This window comes from Larimichthys crocea, chromosome X, assembly GCF_000972845.2.
Source record: "Larimichthys crocea isolate SSNF chromosome X, L_crocea_2.0, whole genome shotgun sequence".
NCBI lineage: Eukaryota > Metazoa > Chordata > Actinopteri > Sciaenidae > Larimichthys > Larimichthys crocea.
The window spans coordinates 25,146,295-25,166,631 of record NC_040020.1 but is presented as its reverse complement, the minus strand read 5'-3'; the positions used below and the strand labels follow the sequence as shown (position 1 = coordinate 25,166,631).

Sequence of the window (20,337 nt, the reverse complement as noted above, 5' to 3'; positions counted from 1 at the left end):
TATCCTCCTGAAAAACTTTACATATATATATATATATATTTCATATATAATTCTAAGCGATTCTTTCTCTTCAAAGTCAGTGAATAAAGAAGTATTCAACTCATTTTTCCAAACGGTATGCCATTTAATATCACTGGAACAAATTGAATGTGTATCTTCTCTTAAAGATCATCTTTGGTGAAACCAAACAAAAACCTGCAGTAATTAAGTGTCCACTGAGGTTGGCTACAGAAGGAGTCAATTTACATAAACATCCATAATAAAAATGTCCAACTTCACAGCAGAATTAAACATTTAGAGCCTGTACAAAAAATGGTTTTTTCCAAGTTGTTTTCCCCGTTCATGACAACTGTACTGAGTCTGAATTTCTATATAACCACCCGTCCTTATTACATTAAGACATAAATTTATGTATAACGTTATGTCTTAAAGTTATGCAACCCCCCTGATCTGTGATTATAAAGTTAGCTAGGATTTAGTGGCATCTAGTGTGAATTGTAGATGCAACCAACTGAATACTCTCTACAAGAGCTACAAGAGCTCTGGGCTACGGTAGAAACATGTGGGTCAACATGGCGGACTCTGTGGAAGAGGACCTGCTCCCTCTGTAGATATAAAAGTCTCATTCTAAGATAATAAAAACACATGAAAGCATAATTGTGCTTATTATATTCCATATTTACCTACATGTCTCCTTAAATGTTACACACTGGATCTTTCATGTCAGTTTGAGAAGATGAGGTCAATTTTCTGGCAAGCAGATTTTTATAAACATAAGTATCCTGTAGATCAGGGGTCTTCAACCAGGGGTCTGTGACCACTAGGGGGTCCGCAATTTTTGTCATAATAATTGACAATTTTCACCAAAAAATATGTAAATATTTATAACAAATGATACGGAGTAAACTGCAAGCATTAATATGCCTAATAAGCTACTTTTGACAAAAAATATTTTTTCAATAATGATAGGCATGAACTTTTTTTTTATCATCAACACATACAGGCTAAAGACTCAGTATATAAATAGGCCAATAAGGGGAAATAAACGGTGTAAAAATAAAAGTTATAATAGACCAAAGTAAAAACTAAAATGAATTATGTGTGGGGGGTCTCTGTTCTGTCAAAGGGGTCCTGAAAAAGGTTGAAGATGAACTCGAATATGTCATTAAACTAATGTTAAATAAATAAATAAATAAATAAATAAATAAATAAATTCCCTCTTCTATCGTACCGATCGACTTATCTGACTTCCACTGCTCTGGTCTGTTGGAGGGAGTCGCGGCGGGAAACTGGAACTGAATCGATCCCCGAGTGATCGACCATCAAAATAAACCTTTCATGGCCGAACCGGCGGCGCAGCTGTAAGTCCAAATATGAACTGATGACATCTGTCGTCAAGCTGTCATTTCAACGAGCAGCTTACATAACGAACACACGAGTCGGTGTTACCTTTAAGATGTGTGTGTGGTGTGTTCAGGTCGAGTGAGCAGGATGAACTGTGAGGAGCAGCTGAGGAGCACACTGCACTGCGACGACAAGGACAAGGTCTGCACACCTGTCCACACTCACACTAACCTCAAACCTCAAACCTTTACCTGCTGTCTGTCCTCTGACTGCTGTCTGTCCTCTGACTGCTGTCTGTCCTCTGACTGCTGTCTGTCTGTCCTCTGACTGCTGTCTGTCCTCTGACTGCTGTCTGTCCTCTGACTGCTGTCTGTCCTTCACTCTCTCAGCTCCGCAGGAAGTTGGTGCTGTTACAAAGAGAGTACCTGAGGACAGCCCAGAGACTACAGGTGAGCAGTTTGTAGTTTATAAAACATTTTTATTTCCTCAACATGTAGACACCATGTAGAGTGCTGATTTTATGTGTGTACATGCATATTTTTTATTTTATTTTATTGTTTTTAATCTTTCTATTGTCTACTTCATGTTTGATCCTGTTGTGCAGCACATTGGAAACTTTGTGTTTGTTAAAAATCATGCTATATAAATAAAGTGGATTGGATTATATATTTATTTTCTATGCAAATGTTTAATTCTTATGCACATTTTTAATTCCTCTGTACATATTTAAATCATATGCAAATGTTTAATTTAGGTATAAATGTTATCTAAATCTATCTCGGGTTAGTTTTAACGTATGGTTACTGTGTTATAGGTTAATTCTAATGTATGAATTTCCATCTATCTATCTATCTATCTATCTATCTATCTATCTATTATCTATCTATCTATCTATCTATCTATCTATCTATCTGATTCATACGCGTTGATCTGCTCACAGCGTGCTGAGCGTTCAGAAGCAGTGCGGAAACGCGTGAGGAGCGGGATCACACCGCAGAAACACGAAGACCAGAGAAATCCAGAGATCACATCCAACACCTGTGTCAATCCATCTTCACTTACGCTGCACACCAACACTAATGGGACACCCTCAGGTGTACTGCAGTGCCAGGCACCCACTGGAGGTGAGTCTATGCATGCAACATGTAGCTGTAAATATACAGTATGTATGTCATAAACTATATAAGATCATTCAACCCGATGTGCAATACAGATACAACGCTGTTTATACTATGAAGTCAACCACAAATGTTGTAGTTATTAGTGTTGACATTGTCTGTCTGTCCCTAATTATTTTGCAGACTGACTGTATCACTGTGAAGCTCTTTGTTTGTTTTTGTGCTCGTGAGCTGCTGGGGACGATCTAGGCAGGTTTGCAAAGAGGGGAGAGATATATTGATAGATTAGGTTGAATATGAAGGAGGTTGGAGTAATTTTTCAAGAGCTAATTAAAATAATTTGAGATCATGGTGCCTAATTTTTATCACCAAAAGGAACAACATATTTGTTATTAGATGTAAACGTGTACACATGCACATGTGTAAGGACTTAGCGTTAACTTTATAAATGGTGCAATGCGCCTTTTCCTATTTTGTTGTTGTTAGTTTACATTTCACTGAAAGTCCAACTTTTAACTATTCTGTTTCACTGACTCTAAGTGACAGCAACACTTTGTATAGCCAAGCCTTTACAGTTACAAAAACCTGACGTTTTAAACAATGGTTAGTAGAGAAATCAGTTAATCACTGCATCCCTAATCACGGGTTTTCTGATGTTTTATCAGGTCCAGCAGATCCTGAGACCTCCATCAAAAACCAGGTGAATAGGTTTCTGCTCTCCTCTGATGCCGCTTGCCCACAAACTCCAGATTCCAGCCATGACGCAGCTAGAGATCACAGACCCAGGTCAGCCCTGCGCCTCAGGTCTCGACGCAGCCGTCTGCTCTTGGAGAAGAGGATTGCTGAGGCCGGCAGGAGTTCGGACAAGAGTCAGGAAGGACGGGAGCAGAGTGAAAAGATGGAGACTGCCAGAATAGAAGAAAGTGTCGACAAGAGAGTCGGAACAGAGGGAACAGAGGTTGTGAATGAAAGTGAAGAGCTATTTACTAGTTCAGAGCTGGAGTCTCCTTCTCTGCTGCTTACACACTGGAACACTTGTGGACAAACTGAAACAGGAATTATTGAGGGGAAAGAGATACAAGGAGGTCAAGAAGAAAGAGAAAAAGAGACTGAGCTAAAAGCTGGAGGGAAAGAAGAATCGGAGTTAACACACAGTGAAGTAAGGGGACAAGATGGAGGAAGTGAGAATAGTGGACAAAGGGATGGGAAGCTGTGTGAAGACAGCAGTAATAAAAAGATTGAACAAAATGCAGCTGAGAAATTAGAAGAAAGTCACAATGATACGGTTGAAATAAACAAGGAAAACAGTGAAATGGTTGGAGGAGAGCAAAATGTAAAAGGTGGGAGTCTCCTGGACTCCTGTACCCTTGTGGAGGGACTACTTTTCCCTGCAGAGTACTACGTCCGAACCACAAGACGTATGACATCTTCACAGAGCCAGCCTGACATGCAGGCCGTCATACTCTCTCAGCTGAACGTAGGACGACAACGCAGGAGCCGCGGCCGTGGCAGAGGATTGAACAGAAACGCACGCAACCACCGACATTCAGATCAACAATCTCAGACAGATTTCTCCTCACTTACATCGCCATCTGTAGGACGTAAGATGGAATCGCAGGTTACTGACACATCCGAGCTGAACAGTCAGAGCACCGGTGAAGTTTCAGATCAAATCTCAGCTTGTCAGATTGACACAGATGCTCGTTTTACTCCGACAGCCACCACAGCTCGTCCAGGAAGAGGTAGAGGGAGGAGAAGAGGAAGGGGAAGAGGGAGACCTCAGACACCTCGATGCTCTCTTAGTCTAGACACCCATCTAGTAGGCCTTAAACAAACCTCAGACGATCACCAGCCCACCAGCTCCCCGGTATCTTCCTTCCCCGCTGACGGACCAAAGCCCTGCTTCACTCCAGGAGAAGCTGATCCAGTGCCAGACAACCCCGAGCTTGCATCCACCCTCAGCACAGCTACGCAGCCTTCTTCTGGAGGTAATGGAGCTCAGTCCAGCTCTGCCTCCGGTCATCAGGTCTATCCCATTTTTCTGAAGAACAGCAACATAACTAACAGATCCACACAGATGAGCAGAGGTAAGACTTTTACTGTGACTCTGTCTGTGTGTGTGTGTGTGTGTGTGTATATATATATATATATATATAGTTAGTTAATGGCTGGCATTGTGGCATTGTCTTTATATGTTTCTGTTTGTTTATTTACTAAATATCAAGATTCATTATCAATTAATCTGCCTATTATTTTCTTAATATATCGATCGATTGTTTTATTTATAAAGTGCCATAAAATAGTAAAAAAAAATGAAGCTGAAACCAGAGAATTGCTAAAAACGATTACTTTATTATCAAATATCAAATACTTCTGTCCAATCCATTACTTCAAGTCAGTTACTTTAACTTTAAGTTACGTTAAATTCAGCAGGATAATCTAAAAGGTTTTCTACATTGTACAACAGGAATGTCTTATCGAGAAGCCAAAATATTTAACTACTGTGCACGATAGTGAACGTTGCACACATGCACTGTAATCTTTTAAAATTTTACCAAAGTCAGAAAACGGTGCATGTGAAAATCTAATTTTCTTTGTGTCCTGCAGGCACAGAAAGCTGGCGGTCTCTCCTCTTGCCGTCCTCTTCACCTGCCCAAACTCCTCTGCTTCCTCTCCCCTCTCTGTCCCTGGGCTCGCTGATGAACAACCTGATAAACTTTGACATCCCGCAAGACTTCCATCTCCCCGATGACCAGTTCGCTTCCCTGAAGCTGCACAAGCTCCGACAAGTCGCTGTGGAATCAGGAGTTGAACATTTCACATCTCCGTCTTACAACACACGCAGGAGCGTCCGCTGCTCTGTCACTTGTATTAGCGGCAGTGACCCAGTGACGCCTCTTTCACTACCGCTCAGCCTCACGCCCACTATCGCAAATTCACCCCAGCCCACTGAATCAAAACAAGCTGCTACACAGTCCGTAGACGTCCAAAATGTGTCGATGGAACACACACTTAAAGGTAAATTGATAAGCCAGTCCTTAACTGAAGAGTCGTGTGACAGAGAAATCCCTGCAGAGCAGCAGTGTCAGACTAACACCACCTTGACAGAATCTGTGCCAGTGGCTCAAGATTGTGCGGCTGACTGTCTTGATCAATATAAAGAGAAAGATAACGTGGATCTGAATACTCATAGTGAGAGTAGCGTCTCGGCCAGAAACACACACAGATCTACCAATCGATCTGTCAAACCACAGCCTCACCTCAGCTCTGCAGACAGAGTGAATGACTCAGATGAACCGAAAATAAAGTCTCCTGTTATTTCATCAGAAGAACAAACAGATTGTCGTGGTGTAGTCCATCCATCAGAGGATCAGAGGTCTATAAATCACCAAGCACAAGACAAAGCTGTCATCAAGACTCTTTCCTTTGATTGCTCTCTGCAGAAAAGCCCAGAGGAGCTTTTAAACCGCAGCACTGCTGTGCGGTCATGTGATGACAGTGAAGTTGTAGATGAGTCTCCTGTGCAGCACGTGAATGTGAAATCTCCTGCCAAAGATTCAAAGGTATCCTCTGAACCTACCACGAGTCCGCTCAGAGAAAATAAAAGCCAGGACAAGTGTTTACCGCACCACAGAGTCCAGTCCCAGCTCCTGTTGAGCCCTCCTCTGGCATCAGCACCCAGCTCTTTCATAGACCCACACCTGCACCCATCACTAGGAGCTACCCCTCACCCTGGTCCTCCTGCCCTCCCTCTGACCTCCTCTCCCACCGCCCCAGTGCTCATCCTGCCTCCCCCTCATAGCCCGTCTACCCAGGCCCTCTCCCCTCCAGCTCTCTCTCCATGTCCATCCCTCGCTTCTCTTCCTCCTAGCCAGCCTCTCACCTCCCCCGCCGGTCAAATCCAGGCTTCATGCGAGCTGTCCCGGAGGGTCGGGTCTGCCAGCTGCCCAACTGTCTCCAGCATCCAGCCTCAGGGCTCAGGTGGGCAGGTGGGCCTGATAACAGAGGAGACAGCGGAGGAACACATGATGAGATGCACACACACACTGAAGGTAAAACACTGTACAATTTAAGAATGAATACTTTGCTGCAGTGTGTGGCTGCAGTGAATCACTGTGTGTATTTGTGTGTGTGTTCAGGCCCCGGCAGGAGGCTGTCTGGTGGATGCGTGCTGTCTGCCTGGATCGTCCGGTGGTTTGTGTGTCGCAGCAGCTGGAAAATGGGCAGTGTGTCTGTGGAGTCAGACTTCAGCTTCTGATTGGAACTTAAGACACACCTGGGCCTTCAATGAGGTGAGTGTGTCATCAATGTAATTGATTAATCTTTATTTTGTTAATGACATGCTGATGTTCACTGGTTTTTGTTCATCATTGTTCTCAAATATAATTTCATTTTTAGACCGTTGGTTGGATAAAAATTAACTGTGTTGTGACTTTGAACTTCTAGAGGAAATATTCCACAATTCTTTGAGATTTTATAGAATAAGCTATAATGGGGGGAAAAAAAAAACAATACTGGAAATAGTCATCTGTTACAGCTCGAGCAGAAATACAGTTAAAATTAAGCGGCCCAACGTTGATTATAGCCCCCCTCTCTCTCGCCCCTTTTACTGCCTAACTTTGGCTGTCCTGTCCAAAAATAAAAAAAAGTCCTTAAAGCCTGAAAAACTATTTTTAAAACTTAAAAATTAAACTGTAGTTGATTTAAAACAAAAAGGAAGGAGCCCTTAAGGTGCAGTGTGTCCGATTTAGGGCCCACTATTTACAGAATATGGCAGAAATGAAATATAATATGCATATCTATGTTTTCATCAGTGTATAATGTTTTCACATAGTGTATAATAATCAGTGTATATAAGAATTGTTCTGTTTTTGTTACCTTAAAATGAACCTTTTATATTTACAGATATTTACATTTTCTGTGCACTTTGCAGACACTGTAGTTTCTTTCACACTAGGATGGAGAAAGTGAGGCAAGAGGGTTCCAATTTGCAACTACGCCGCCAGATGCTACTAAATCCTACACACTGCAGCTCCAGCTGCTCATGGTTCATGATTAATTTCTGTGTTTGTTCTTCACAGCCAGTGATCAATGTGTTTCCTGTCCCGGATGCTGCTGGGCTCATTTGTGTGACTCTGGGTCAATTAGAAATCAGAGAAGTGAGGTGAGAAAATACGTATGTCACCTTTTTTATGGCTTGTTGTACAAGAATGAAACTGGAATAGAAATAGTGGGAATCTCCAGATTAGTTTAATTGAACAGTTGAGTTGTGTCTTGGCAAACTAGCTTCAGTGTCTTAGAAATTAAACCTCATGTTGTCCATGTGTGCAGGATGCTGTCGTGCTCCAGCCTCCTGCAAGTGCTGCTCTGCGAGGGCGTTGTCCAGGCTGCTGTGGGCGTCTCCAAATCAAGAGTGGTTACCTCGGCTCACTCAGCATCTGGTTCCACCCTGCAGGTGTTCACACTGTCTGACAGTGGCAGGTAACACAGAGTCAGCGTTTTATGTATTCCCTCTGTTATTTTCTCATCACACAGATACCTAAGTGTCTCATCTCTCTCTCAGCACACCGTGCCCTCAGCCTCTCGTGTCTCCTGGTGTTTGTGTCGGGGCCCTCACTCTAGTGGACGGACTCTCAGACGCTCTGATCGGCACTGATGAGGACAGATGCCTCTTTATCTGGTAAGAAAGACTCGATTTTCAAGTCAGTCCTGTGTTAATCAAAGCAAAAATATATTTGATGACATCTAGCTTTTTTCCCCACGGAGGTTTAATGCACTTGATGGTAGCTGCTTTGAACTAAAGTATCTACCAGATGGATGGAGGAGGTTTAAACAAATCGGACTGCATCGATTAAATCAGTAAAGGAACACAACTGGGCCCATAGCTCTGACACACAAGAATAAATGTAGAATAAATCATAGAATAAATCATTATTATGAGTTGTTTTTCTATTATTCATTCAGTGCACGCAGATTGTGAAGATGAAGCGTCATGCTGAATGAATGAATGATGATATGGATAAGATAAGATTTTTGATCCCACACTGGGGAAACTTGGCACAGCAGCTTGTTGATAAGAAATTGGTCTTTGATCTGATTAATCCTCAAACTGTGTATTTTCTGTGTTTGTGTGTTACAGGAATCTAAAGACTGGACAGCTGCTGCGGAGAATCATCCTTGGAGATAGTTTATCGCACACCGCCTGTCTCAGGGGATACTCCTACTGCGTAAGTCTGTTTTCTTTGTCTGTAAGGTTATTATAAAATTGCCTCTTTCACCACAACTGTCTCACTCTTCAGGTGATTTTACTCCTGTTACGAGAATTTTTAAGAAGAACCCTTGAATAAGGAGGACTGGATTCAAAATATCAAAGTTTAAGTTGAATTTAATATTCAACTTAAGAGGGTTACAGAGAAAAGGCTCCCTGAGGAGCACTATCAATAGGTTCTTATACATTGTTCAAAAATGGGCTGTTTCCAACATGTCCCCACTGATACAGATAACCTCATAACATTCCTTTAGTTGGTTTACTGCTCAGTAATGAGCACGATATTTTACATCCACATGGTACTCCTCTAGCCTGTCTCTCCTGTCCTTGTACCACTAATTTATAATTGTCCCTCCCTACCAGCCTCAGTAAATCAGAGGCCAACTAAGAGAGGTATGTCAGACAAAGAACAGGACAGACACACACTATCTGTATGAGTTAAGACATCTGCACAGTATAATCCTAATTTTTATAACAACTCCTGTGTGTTTTTGTCTGTATGTTGGCGCACAGGGAGTGTTATTTGTCCTGCTGCAGCATCAGTCGCTCACCCCCCTGGAGGGAGAAGATCGAGAGGCCACGGCAAAAGATCAAGTGTTTTTGGAGGAGGAGGTGGAAAGGAAGAAGACCGTCCTGTTCTCCTTACTCGCCATTAACCCTCTGAGTGGGAAATCTGCTCTGGCTACTCAGCTGTATCCACCCAAAGCTTGGTCTGGCAGGTGAGCTGAGAGCTGATGGAAGACGAGGCATGCATCTGTATATAAACACTCATGTAACTAACACTGCCTCTGTGTTTTTCAGACTCTGTGAAGCCGACGTTAACAGCTGCAGCGTAGTCGGCCTGAGTCAGAGCGGTTGTGTGTGTGTGTGGGAGCTCGGACATCGAGTGGCCCCGAGGATGGTGTGGGCTCCTGAGAGTGAAGGCTGGCAGCTGGCACGATGGGGCGGAGGAGGTACGCTCGTGACTGGACATCACAACGGAGACGTCACTTTACACTGCAGCAGCACGAGTCAGACTTCACTCTGCCACCTATTTAAAGATTCTTGATCACTTTTATTAAAGTCTTTCTGTCAGTGTATGAATGTTTACATGAAGATTTTACTGCAGACGAGAGACACATTTTAAAATACTTGAATGTCACGTTGAAGGCATTGCTAAGAGGTTCTGCTAAACACATTTAAACTTTAGAAAATTCAACTTTCATGTGCAGGAGTGTCTCTGTAACCTCCTCCGCATAAAGGCATTTATATACTGTAACATATTCAGTAAGTCACTGACCTGCTGATGACATTTTATTTAAAAAAAATATAAAAGACTGAATTGTTAGAGGTGGAGTGTTTGTACTTGTTTCCCTCCACACTCATGCTGTGTAACTCTGAGTCTCTGTGTGTGACGATGTCTACTTGAAGCTTTTTTAGACCACTTTAACCGCAGTCTGAAAACCAACTTTGTTTTATTACTGCTGCTGTTTTGACTGTTCCTTCCTGTGCTTGAATATGTTGTCGATATTTCTTATATTTAAAGAAAATTAACTGTTGCCAAAGTTTTTATACTTTACATTAAACATTTGTGGATCCTGTCGTATATTCTGTCTCCTTTTTTATACTGTAAAGATAAAAACAAACCAGCTGAGATGTACTGTGTTTCCATTTGGACTGTTATGTCAAACGCATAAACAACCACTTCCAGATGAGTAAATCTACTTATGCAGGTTAGCTGTGTTGGATTATGTCCACAGAGTGCAAAACATGAACATGTGGTCTAGGTCTGCATAAGCCTGGCGTGACTCCCCTAACTTCAAGGGAAAGTGATCAAAGCAAACAAATATTTGTCCTGCCAGCATTGCCCTGAGCAAAGAATTGAATCCCAGTCTCACATGAATTATGTCAAATATATAAGAGCACCAACTAAATAAAGAACTGATCTCCTTTTTTAAACCTCTTCACACAGCATAACAGCAGTTTATGGCCATGTCTTTGAATCTTGGTCCATGCAGAAATATAACATGTATAATAATCAACATATAGATGGCAGTATAACATGTTATGCTACCTGTTTATATGATGATTTAGGTCATACTTTTATGAGTGACAGAATAAACTTGTTAAAAATCGGTTCATCCTGACGTACCTGAAGTATTTTGGTTGCATTATTGCTTTTCGGATATTCAGAAACAACTGAATAAAAAGTGAACTCAAAATTCAGAAAAACGTTTGGAACCATTACTGAGTAACCAAAAGATTCAGATTTACTCATGGCAAGAGCTTTGGCATGCTGTTTCCAGAGTTATCCTTAGCTTTATTCCACTTGACATCCGCTTGGCAGAGAAAATTTGTTGATTTACACCACCACGCAATCATCTCCTTCTAAAACATTATTTTGTTATATTCTCCCACGGCTCTTAAAAACCTCATGAGGTTGTTCATCTAGGGGTCTGCATGAAATAGTGGAGACATATGGAAAGGCAACATGAAATAATGATCTATTATCAGAGCTCCTGTTTTCTGAAGGAAAATACCGCCTACCAAAGTTTTTACTATTTAAAGGACCAGCATGAAGAATTTAGTTGCATCTAGCGGAGCAGTTGCTGACCCTGTCACCTCACTGTCTTCTTCTTTGTGTGAAGGAGAAACTAGAGAGGCTGTGAAACCGGCCCTTTTTAGAGTCAGTTTTTATTTTGGCCATTCTGGGCTACTGTAGGAATGTGGCAATGGCTCATTTTAAGATAATAACATAATAAATCGTATTTTCACGTGATTATATACTGATTAGTTATACATATATTTAGTTTCTGCCATATTCTGTAGGTAGAAGCCACTAAATCTTACACACCCAAATAATGGGATTTGGCATAGCAGTTTGCAGATACTTGTTATATCGACACTATGATTACATGATAATATATAGTGGAGGTAAATAAAAAACATGATTGTAATTTGAGTGAACTAACACTTTAATACTTCCTGTTCACTTTTTGAGGCCAAGAGGTGCACTGTGGAGTTTGGAAACGGTCTCAACAAAGTCACTTTGGTTGCTTTCATGAGTTTGACCATTTATACTGTTGCTGCTCTGTAGTATTTCCATTTTTTTGGACACTTTCATGGGTCGAGAATAACCTTTAAATCTCAAATGTAAGTCTTAATTTTGTGTCCAGATAAAAATCAAATATCTGATGAGCAACAGCTGTGACTAAAACATGAAACCACAATAATATGTTCAAGAGAATCTTTATTTGAATGGAGTAAAATTAAACCATCTTTACAACATGTATGCATATTCAGCAGTATGTACACGTTTGTACATCTTGTTGGTAAAGACAAGACATCTAAAAAATAGATTTAAAAAGTGTAAAAAGTAACTACAGAAAGAATGTACATGATGAAGACGTATTAACACGGTCCATTTCTCTACATACAACACAGAAACAGACAAACTAGAGAAGCAGACCAGAAAAGCTTTTCCTCCCCGTCCATACAGCCAGTCCGAGTCTCAAGCCCCACCCCACGTTTGTCCACACTGCTTCATGTTTAAAAGCACGACTGACACAAGGACAAATGCAAACAAGCGGAGAGAATCATTGAGGAACCTCAAGATGAATTTAAAAACCCAGGTAACGAACGCTTAACATTCATCTTTCCCTCCTATTGTTTGCACGGGGTCAACTCAGCCGCTGTGTGGTTAAGCGTTCCAGCCATCTTGGATTACTTCAGCGGGAACAAGCTTCAAGAAGAAAGTTAAAGATAGAGCTTCAGCAGGAAAACGTATAAAAACCACTGGCTGAGAGCCTGAAATTCAACATTCATGTACAATATATAAGAGAAATTTTTATGGTACAGGTCAAATCCTCAAAGATGACAAAATTCATCAGACCGGGACCCTTCAATAAAACACAGGTGAATTCAAAAAGGGTCTGTCACCGACCTCAGAGGCCGGCAGACAGGAAGAAGTGACCAGTGATTAAAGACAGAGTGATAGAAGGTGTGAAGGTGGTCTAATGTGCAGCGGGGGAAGGCTTGCTGTCCAGCAGTTTCTCCACCATGAGCTTGGCGTAGCGGATGCGGCTGGCAAGCTCCTTACTGCAGCCGAACTCCTCCAGCAGAGACAGCTTGTAGGTGCGGAAGTCTCGCTTCTCGTCGATGTAGGTCACTGCACCCATCAGTGGACACAGGATCAGCTTGGTGTGGTCCTGGCAGAGAGAGAGAGGAGCAAACATAGGTTAAGGATTTGTGTACTGGATGTCACGATACTGCTAATGTAAGAGTATCAAAGAGATAGGCTGGTGGCAGAAGACGTGGTGTGCCTCTCACCTGGAAGAAGTTGATCTGAACGGTGCCGTTGGTAAGGTGCAGGACGATTGCGCTCTTGGTTCTGAACCAGAGGGAGAGGTAAGGCAGTCGTGCCAGCTCGTCTCCTTCCCGCCGTGCAATGTTCGCGCCGGCCTTCAGCAGGTGCTCGCTCATGTAATTGCGGAAATATTTCAGCAATGTTATCTAACAAGAGAGAAGGAGAACATGTAAGAATGCATGATAAAGAAATACAGTGAGAAGAAAAAAAGAGATTGGAAGCATTATGAGTATTTAAAAAAAACAAAATTGAATCAAAAGGCTCATGAAGTAAACATTAAAGTCTGACCTTCTTGTTGAGAGTTGCAGGGTAGGAGCGCACGCTGAGGTAGGATTCAGCTGCCGTCTTGTCGATGTACTGCAGACTGTCTCCGTCAGCGTACATGATCAGACGCGTGTAATCGTTGAACAGCACCCCGACACTGTTGTCACAGAGCTGGTACCCTGAAATTCACATCAGAAACTCTTGATGAGGATCCTTCAAGTTCAAAACTAATCTTTGAAGAATTTTAGTCAAGACATGTACTAAGAAGGACGCCTCACAGCGCTCTCTGGTGGACAATGTGTAATGGCACCAGCATTTCTAATCTAGCTCAAACATACCTTTGGCATTTCACTAGTAATTTCTTTTTCGTGACATTTTGACAGGACAGACAGGTGTAATAACAGCTGCATACATGCTGGCTCTCTGGCCTTGTCAACAGCAACAGAGCCATCGTTTCCAGTTACACGTGCGCTTTTCCTGCTGTTCTAACTCAAAATGTCCGCCGTTGATGTGAAAAGGATCGATTGGGTGACGATAGCCAATAACTGTAACTGAATCCAGTTCAAATCTACTAGAACTGTTGCACCTACAGACTCCTGGGTCGAGCGTGATTTGTCTTCAACTTTAAAGTCATTCAAAAAGTTGAAACTATAGTGTAAGTGTGCTATCAAGTTATGTCAGCCATTTGCAATTTTTCACATTGAGGCCAACCTTTATTAGTACTTAGATACACATTTAAATGACAGGTTTTTGCTAAATTAGTGTTCTCAAATATGCATAAGAACCAAAATGGTTAAAAAAAAAAAAAAAAAAAAATCAGTCTTGTTCTAATTTGATAAAAATGTTATGAGAGGTATAAGCCCAGCTGGCAGCTGCAGAATCAGTCTAATTCTTACCCAGTCCATATTTGTCAGAGTAGTCAACCCATTTGCTGATCCAGAAGATGGGAATACATGCAGGATCCTCTGCCTCTTCTGGAAACACAAAGACAGAACAAACTCACTGAGACAGGCACAAAGATTAAATCTCTAAAATGTGGATCACTGAAACTAAAAAAAACTAAAAAAGATTTGTCATGTAAACTGAGGAGTCTGCGCTCACCTTGACAGATGACGGCCTTCTCCGAGGGCTTGGCAGCAATGATACTGTTGAGCTGATGCAGCATGTCTTTCAGGTTGTTCTCTGCAGGCTCGGAGTCCCTGCACAGAAAATACAAGGCACGACATTTAAGTACAGAACAAAACGTTTCTTGTAGAATGTCACACAAAACGTACCGTCACACATCGGCTTTAAAAACAAATCTATTGTATCTGATGTCTACTTGATGAGTAATCTTAATGTACGACATTTATCATTTATTAAGTGACAGTGTTTTAGCCTTTAAGCTTGGTGTCAAAGAGTGTTGTGTGACAGATTTATTATCTATCAAGCATCTGCTCAAGTTTCTCTCTGATAGCTGATATGAATAAGTTAGATACTTTTACTTAAGTTAGACGGAAAACTCCTTTAATAAGTAAAAGTGAGCACAACGAAAATGAAGCTTTTTTTGCTGATGCGCCTTCCATCTCAAAACGTGCAAAAACATTTCTCACCTTTGCACAGGCTCGTCTTTCAAGTCCACCTTCTCTGTCCCTGCTGCAAAGAGAAAACCATGTCCGCCATTAACACCAAAATTATCTGGATACAATTCAAATTGTAGACTAATAGTAAGTTGGAGTCTTCTTGCACTGGGACCGTTACCTTTGTTGTTAATAGCAGTCAGTGGGCGTCTCTGGTTGTGCTCCATAGCTGTGGAGGGGGCGATGGAGAACCTCGGAGGCACAGTGAGGCAAGTAGTGGGCAGGCGTAGGGGGATGTAGCCGGATGTGAAGAACTCGTCAGCTTGCAGTTCACCGATGGTGGGCCTCTGGGCTGGATCAGCATGCAGCATTCGCTTGATGAGGGCGGACGCTGCCGGGTTGATGTGCTGCAGAGACAGGTGGAAATTCACGTCATGAACACAAATTATGTGTAAAAAAGGAATATATACAGGAACATGGTGTGCTACATTAGTTCGTCTTACCCAGGGCACAGTGTAGTTGTTTTTCTTGATCCGGTTGTAGGTTTCCTTCAGACAGGAGGTCTCGAATGGAGGTTTACCCACCAACAAAGTGTACCTGAGAGAACACAGACAGGAGGGAGGAGGTTGATCTGACTGGGTTGGATCATGTGGAACAGGAGAAACTTCAGAAGGTAAAAGGGGGGCTTCAGACTTACAATATGCACCCAAGTGACCAGACGTCCACTTCATAGCTGTGGCCCTTCTTGCACAGCACTTCAGGCGCAATGTAGTTGGGCGTTCCACACAGGGTCTTCTTCCTCTCGCCGTCAAACTCGATCTTGGTGGCCAAACCAAAGTCCCCTGGAGAAGAACGACAAAGCAGCAGACTTGAACTATAAAAATTGCTTTTGTGCAAACTTCCAGGAGACATTAATGCATGCCTCACCAGTCAAAAGGAAACCACTAAAGTATGACACATCATCTTATGGGAGGGCTTGGCCTATTCTTTATTACCAGACCAACAGGTTTGTTTGTGCAACCCTAGATGAAAATGTTGCAAGTACCCTGCCTCATTTGCAAACGAAAAAAAATTACCTATTTTGACCTCCATGTCATCGTTAAGGAAGATGTTTCCCAGTTTCAAGTCTCTGTGGATGACTCTGTTGTTGTGCAGGTACTGGACACCCTTGAGCAGCTGTGTCATGTAGTAGCGAGCCTCGGGCTCAGTCACAGCCTTACGACGCTTGTGCAGCTCCAGCAAAGACTGAAATGGAGAAGAAATATAAAAATCAAGGCGATGGAAAGAATAATACAACAAGAATTTAACTGGATCTCCTGGGGTGGCATAAAACAAGTGGAAATAAATAATTATGTTCGGTCTCATGACTGATTATCTTTCTTTGCTTATCTTGCAATTTAACCTCTGTCCACTGGGACAGGGAGGACAACGGAGGAGACCGCCGTGGAAAAAACGGTTGAACTGTGTGTGTGTGCATATTTTCCTCCAAAACATTACTCACCCTTCTCCTGCAGATTTCCAGGACGACAAAGACGAAGTCGTCGTCCTCGAAGAAGCCGTGAAACCCGACGACGTTGGCGTGGTTGAGACTCTTGTGAATGGCTATTTCAGAGGTCATCTTCTCCCTCTGGTGCTGCTTCAGGATCAGCGACTTGGGCACGATTTTTCCGGCGAAGACCTGCTTCGTTTCGAGGTCTGTGATCTCGTAGCATTTGGCGAAGCCACCTTTCCCGAGGAATCGTCCCCGGGCGTATCTTCTCATGGTGCGTGGGTCAACCAGGACGTCTGGGATTTCTTTCAGAGGAGCTGATTTCGGGTCGACATGTGCCGACGGGTTCGTCGGCTTCGCGATAGCTGCACTCATGTTGGATTAAAGTGCTCTTCTTTAAAATATGTTATAATAATAATTTAAAAAAAAAAAGGTTGCACTATTGTTACTAACGTTAGTTTAGTCCTGGAAGCTAGTTTGCTCCCATACACTCGTGAATTCAAATCAAAACTACCGTAAAACACCTTTGAAACGCGAACGTTACTCAAGCATCAAATTGCAAAGCATGCGAATCTTAAGCTTTTTTTAAAAAAACATGAAACTAGTCGCCGGACGCGTCCCTCCGTGGTGGCAGCGCGTACCCCCGTCCTGCCTTTTGACAACAGTCTCAGCTACAAGTTTAAAATGCTGCCTCGGTCGTTACGCCGCTCTCTGATTGGTCCGCTCGATTTGAATTCCAAGGCTGCGCAGCAAAGCATCGTGGGAAGACCAGTGCAAATGTAGCCAATCACCGAGCGAGAAAGGCGCATTCTGCCCTGCGATTGGCCGGATGCCGGTTTTGCTCGTCGCCTATGGTTTCCTGTGGCGGTGCTCACGGGAAATGTAGTCGGAGTGGGATTTAAAGATTTAAACAGTTGTTGAGCACAAGTTGCAATTGTGGATTTAACGGTGTTTAAACGATTGAGGCGTTTAGGATATTTAATTAAGCAAAAGACGTAATGTCACTGTGTAAAACCGTAACTATGACTAAAAATCACCGCATTTAACATTTTACTCACGTAAAAACTGAACTACAAACACTTGACGATCAAAATCGAAAGTAGGATACTCTTTTTAAAGAGTAGTGTGGCTTCATGGGTATCCAACCTGCTGCTGGACTGTAACTAAGTACATTTACACAATGTGCTCGGATACAAATTTGAGATGCACTTCAATATCTACATTTTCTGCCTCTACTTTATATAGTTAGTCCAGTTTACTGATTTATTTGACAGCTACACATACACGTTACTTTCAAATATAAAAACCTATGATGACTTTATAAAACAGCTGTACACAAAGTAGTTAAATTAACTTGGACTACAACTAACTACAACAAGCTGCTTACATATTAGGTAAATGTGATCCAAACATAAAGCCCAATGTGTAATAACAGCTCATACAAAGGCACAGCTTGGAGTAAAGTACAATACATTGTCTTGGCTTTGCTTGTTGACTTAATATTTTGCATGTAGGGCTTTTTCCATGCACTGTAGTACTTTGACATCATACTAATGGTACTTCTTCCAGCATCACTGATCACTGAATCACTGATAATAAAAAACAATGGGAATTTTTGAACATGAGGCACAGGATCATTTGTTTTCATGTCAGTAGGGGACAGCATTTCACAGATTACATTGTGAAGGGCACATAGTAATCTTGTATACTTACAGTACTGCACATATATCCATGCAGACTTGCACATTTTATCTCTGCTGCTACTTTATTCAGTATCTCTCTACTGTATACACCCACTGTAGTCGTCCATATGCAGCACATGTACACCTCCAAGTCTGTCACGCTCTATCTCTCTATTGTTTCTTGTCAAATTGTTTTGTCTAAACATATACCTTATGTAGCCCATTTGTATTTCGTGTTGTAATGCACTTCTCTCATTTTATCTCATGTCTCATTTCACTGTGTACTGTGTATATGTTTGAAATAACAATAAAACCCACTTGACTTGATTACTATCACTAAGATAGATTAAATAATCAGTAGAAAGGCATGCCTTTGTAAGTAAATGAATAAATGTACTATTGTTATACTTTTACTTATCAACATTATGACTGCTACTACTTCTACCCATTCCACAACTGATACACACAATAAACCTATGTAAGTACATGTGTACATGTCGTGCTGCTTGAGTACATCTGCACACACTAAAGTGGACACTGCACTGTTTTTGTTCATAACTTCTTGTATTTTTCTCTAGTTTTATATTTATTAACTTTTATTTTAAAAAGTAATCCTCCGTTTTTCCCTTTCATTGGACCTTTCATCTTTTAAATGACTGAGAAAACTGTGCAGGAACTCCACTGTGCTCGTATGATTTACTGATGTATATGGCAAATAGTCACTTGACACTTTGGTGTCAAACATGAAGATCCAGCTCAATCCAGCCCAATGAATCACTGCAAAGTACGAAAATCATAGGAATGTCATGGATTTCAATTCTTCAATAAAATGCACCGCAATTCCTGATGACAAAGTAAGATGTAAAAATACTACATTGTTATTCAATTAAAAATATATGTAGCCATGTGTTTGGTGCCCTTTTGGCTCCAGTGATCTGTAAATTGTAAAGTGCATAATAACAGCAGATGGACTGAATGTGGAAAAACTGAGACATATGAAACAATGCACTTATTCACACTTCATCCACTGTGAAGGTTTGCAGAATGTGTTTGCAATTCTTTACATGAAAAGAAACAATTTGGAGGTTATTATGGTTTTACTGGTTCGCCCCACTTGAGATAAAATTAGGCTGTATGTGGCCTATGAACTGAAATGAGTCTGACAAGCCTTTAACTCACTCCATATGGTGAAGAATCTGATATTTCTAATGTGTAATCTTGTAGCAACACGTAAACAGCCGTATTATGGATCCTGTTTCATCAGCAGCACAACTGGAATCATTTTTTTTCCTCACCATCGTGTCCTCTCTGGAGCACTTCTCCTCTTCCTTATTGATGTTTTCATGCCCACTAGTGTTATATTTGTTTTCAGTTGCAGATTATGGATACGTAGGTGAAGATAAGAGGAGTATAAGTGGAAGAGGAGAGGACAGATGAATGAAGGCCAAGAGATCTGTTTGTGTTTGCCATTGAAAACAGCACGATGTGGATTCATGCAAATGAAGGAGGTGTTTTTATGACGTGACTGATCTAAATGTTTTCTCCATGCGTCCTTTGAGGCTAACAATGGCAGCTGACGTTCATTATCACGACAATGATAAAAAGGCTCAGGATGTCTGAATGTATTTATAGACCCAGGATAACTATCTAAAAATATGATTTGTTTTTAAATATTTTGTGTCTAACTTTGAGAGTTAGTACGGAGAAAAGAAGAACTACTGTATATCTTAAGTTGTTTATAGTGCAGGTTGTAGCATACAAAGCTTACATTCAACATTTTGTTTCTCATAAGATTCCTCACAAATCCTACAGGCCTTTGTACTTTATTTTCATATGAGATATCAAGATAGTGGGAGTATACAAAGATGGTGTTCACCTCAACAGTAAACTGGACTAGTCAGACAACCAAGGGACCAAAGTTGTTTCCACTTACTGAGGAGACTGAGGTCCTTTGGGGTGTGCAGAACTCTGTTAAAAACTTTCTATGACACTGTGGTGACTCCATAGAGGAAGTGTTGACATCCATCATGAACAACTCCTCTCACCTCCCGAATGAGACTTTGGAGGCCTTTAACAGCTTCTTCAGCAACAGACTGCTACTCCCACCATGTAAGAAGGAGCTCTACCACAGGTCCTTCATTCCAACAGCTGTCCGACTCTTTAACACCAGCATGACTTCATCACTTTTTCTATACATATTTCTAACTCATTTCTTATCAACCTTGTGTATACAAGCTGCTGTGACAAGTGAATTTCCCCAGTGTGGGA

General features: G+C 41.6%; 3 protein-coding genes across 3 annotated transcripts in view; 1 reads left to right on the top strand and 2 right to left on the bottom strand.

The window, feature by feature from the left end:
* The window catches only part of LOC104921198 (collagen alpha-1(XI) chain), a 51,886-nt gene extending 50,590 nt beyond the window's left edge, over window positions 1–1,296 (bottom strand). Inside the window, exon 1 of the mRNA XM_027282889.1 lies at window positions 1,232–1,296. The gene's annotated coding sequence lies outside the window, so the exon portion shown is untranslated. The remainder of the gene's footprint in view (window positions 1–1,231) is intronic.
* On the top strand, window positions 1,257–10,332 carry palb2 (partner and localizer of BRCA2). Its single transcript, XM_019253653.2, has 13 exons — window positions 1,257–1,361; window positions 1,478–1,545; window positions 1,734–1,793; window positions 2,285–2,468; window positions 3,128–4,549; window positions 5,070–6,514; window positions 6,602–6,754; window positions 7,544–7,626; window positions 7,794–7,943; window positions 8,026–8,142; window positions 8,602–8,689; window positions 9,244–9,449; window positions 9,532–10,332. The coding sequence occupies exons 2-13, from the start codon at window positions 1,492–1,494 to the stop codon at window positions 9,776–9,778; spliced, it is 4,209 nt and encodes a 1,402-aa protein (XP_019109198.2). The 5' UTR covers window positions 1,257–1,361; window positions 1,478–1,491; the 3' UTR covers window positions 9,779–10,332.
* A 1,610-nt stretch (window positions 10,333–11,942) lies between these two features.
* On the bottom strand, window positions 11,943–17,099 carry plk1 (polo-like kinase 1 (Drosophila)). Its single transcript, XM_010733622.3, has 11 exons — window positions 16,400–17,099; window positions 15,975–16,143; window positions 15,596–15,740; window positions 15,402–15,495; window positions 15,080–15,305; window positions 14,932–14,974; window positions 14,441–14,538; window positions 14,236–14,313; window positions 13,364–13,518; window positions 13,039–13,221; window positions 11,943–12,917 (listed from the first exon to the last, which is right to left on the bottom strand). The coding sequence occupies exons 1-11, from the start codon at window positions 16,760–16,762 to the stop codon at window positions 12,723–12,725; spliced, it is 1,749 nt and encodes a 582-aa protein (XP_010731924.1). The 5' UTR covers window positions 16,763–17,099; the 3' UTR covers window positions 11,943–12,722.
* Window positions 17,100–20,337: the final 3,238 nt, after the last annotated feature.

What these genes read in the sequence shown, in the direction of transcription:
- palb2 (XM_019253653.2), top strand. Translation starts at nt 1,492, where the DNA reads ATGAACTGTGAGGAGCAGCTGAGGAGCACACTGCACTGCGACGACAAG. An exon ending in TCAGGGGATACTCCTACTGC is followed by an intron (nt 8,690 to 9,243) that starts GTAAGTCTGTTT and finishes GTTGGCGCACAG; the next exon opens with GGAGTGTTATTTGTCCTGCT. An exon ending in CCCAAAGCTTGGTCTGGCAG is followed by an intron (nt 9,450 to 9,531) that starts GTGAGCTGAGAG and finishes TGTGTTTTTCAG; the next exon opens with ACTCTGTGAAGCCGACGTTA.
- plk1 (XM_010733622.3), bottom strand. Translation starts at nt 16,762, where the DNA reads ATGAGTGCAGCTATCGCGAAGCCGACGAACCCGTCGGCACATGTCGAC. An exon ending in TGGAAATCTGCAGGAGAAGG is followed by an intron (nt 16,144 to 16,399) that starts GTGAGTAATGTT and finishes TCTCCATTTCAG; the next exon opens with TCTTTGCTGGAGCTGCACAA. An exon ending in GACTGCTATTAACAACAAAG is followed by an intron (nt 14,975 to 15,079) that starts GTAACGGTCCCA and finishes TTCTCTTTGCAG; the next exon opens with CAGGGACAGAGAAGGTGGAC.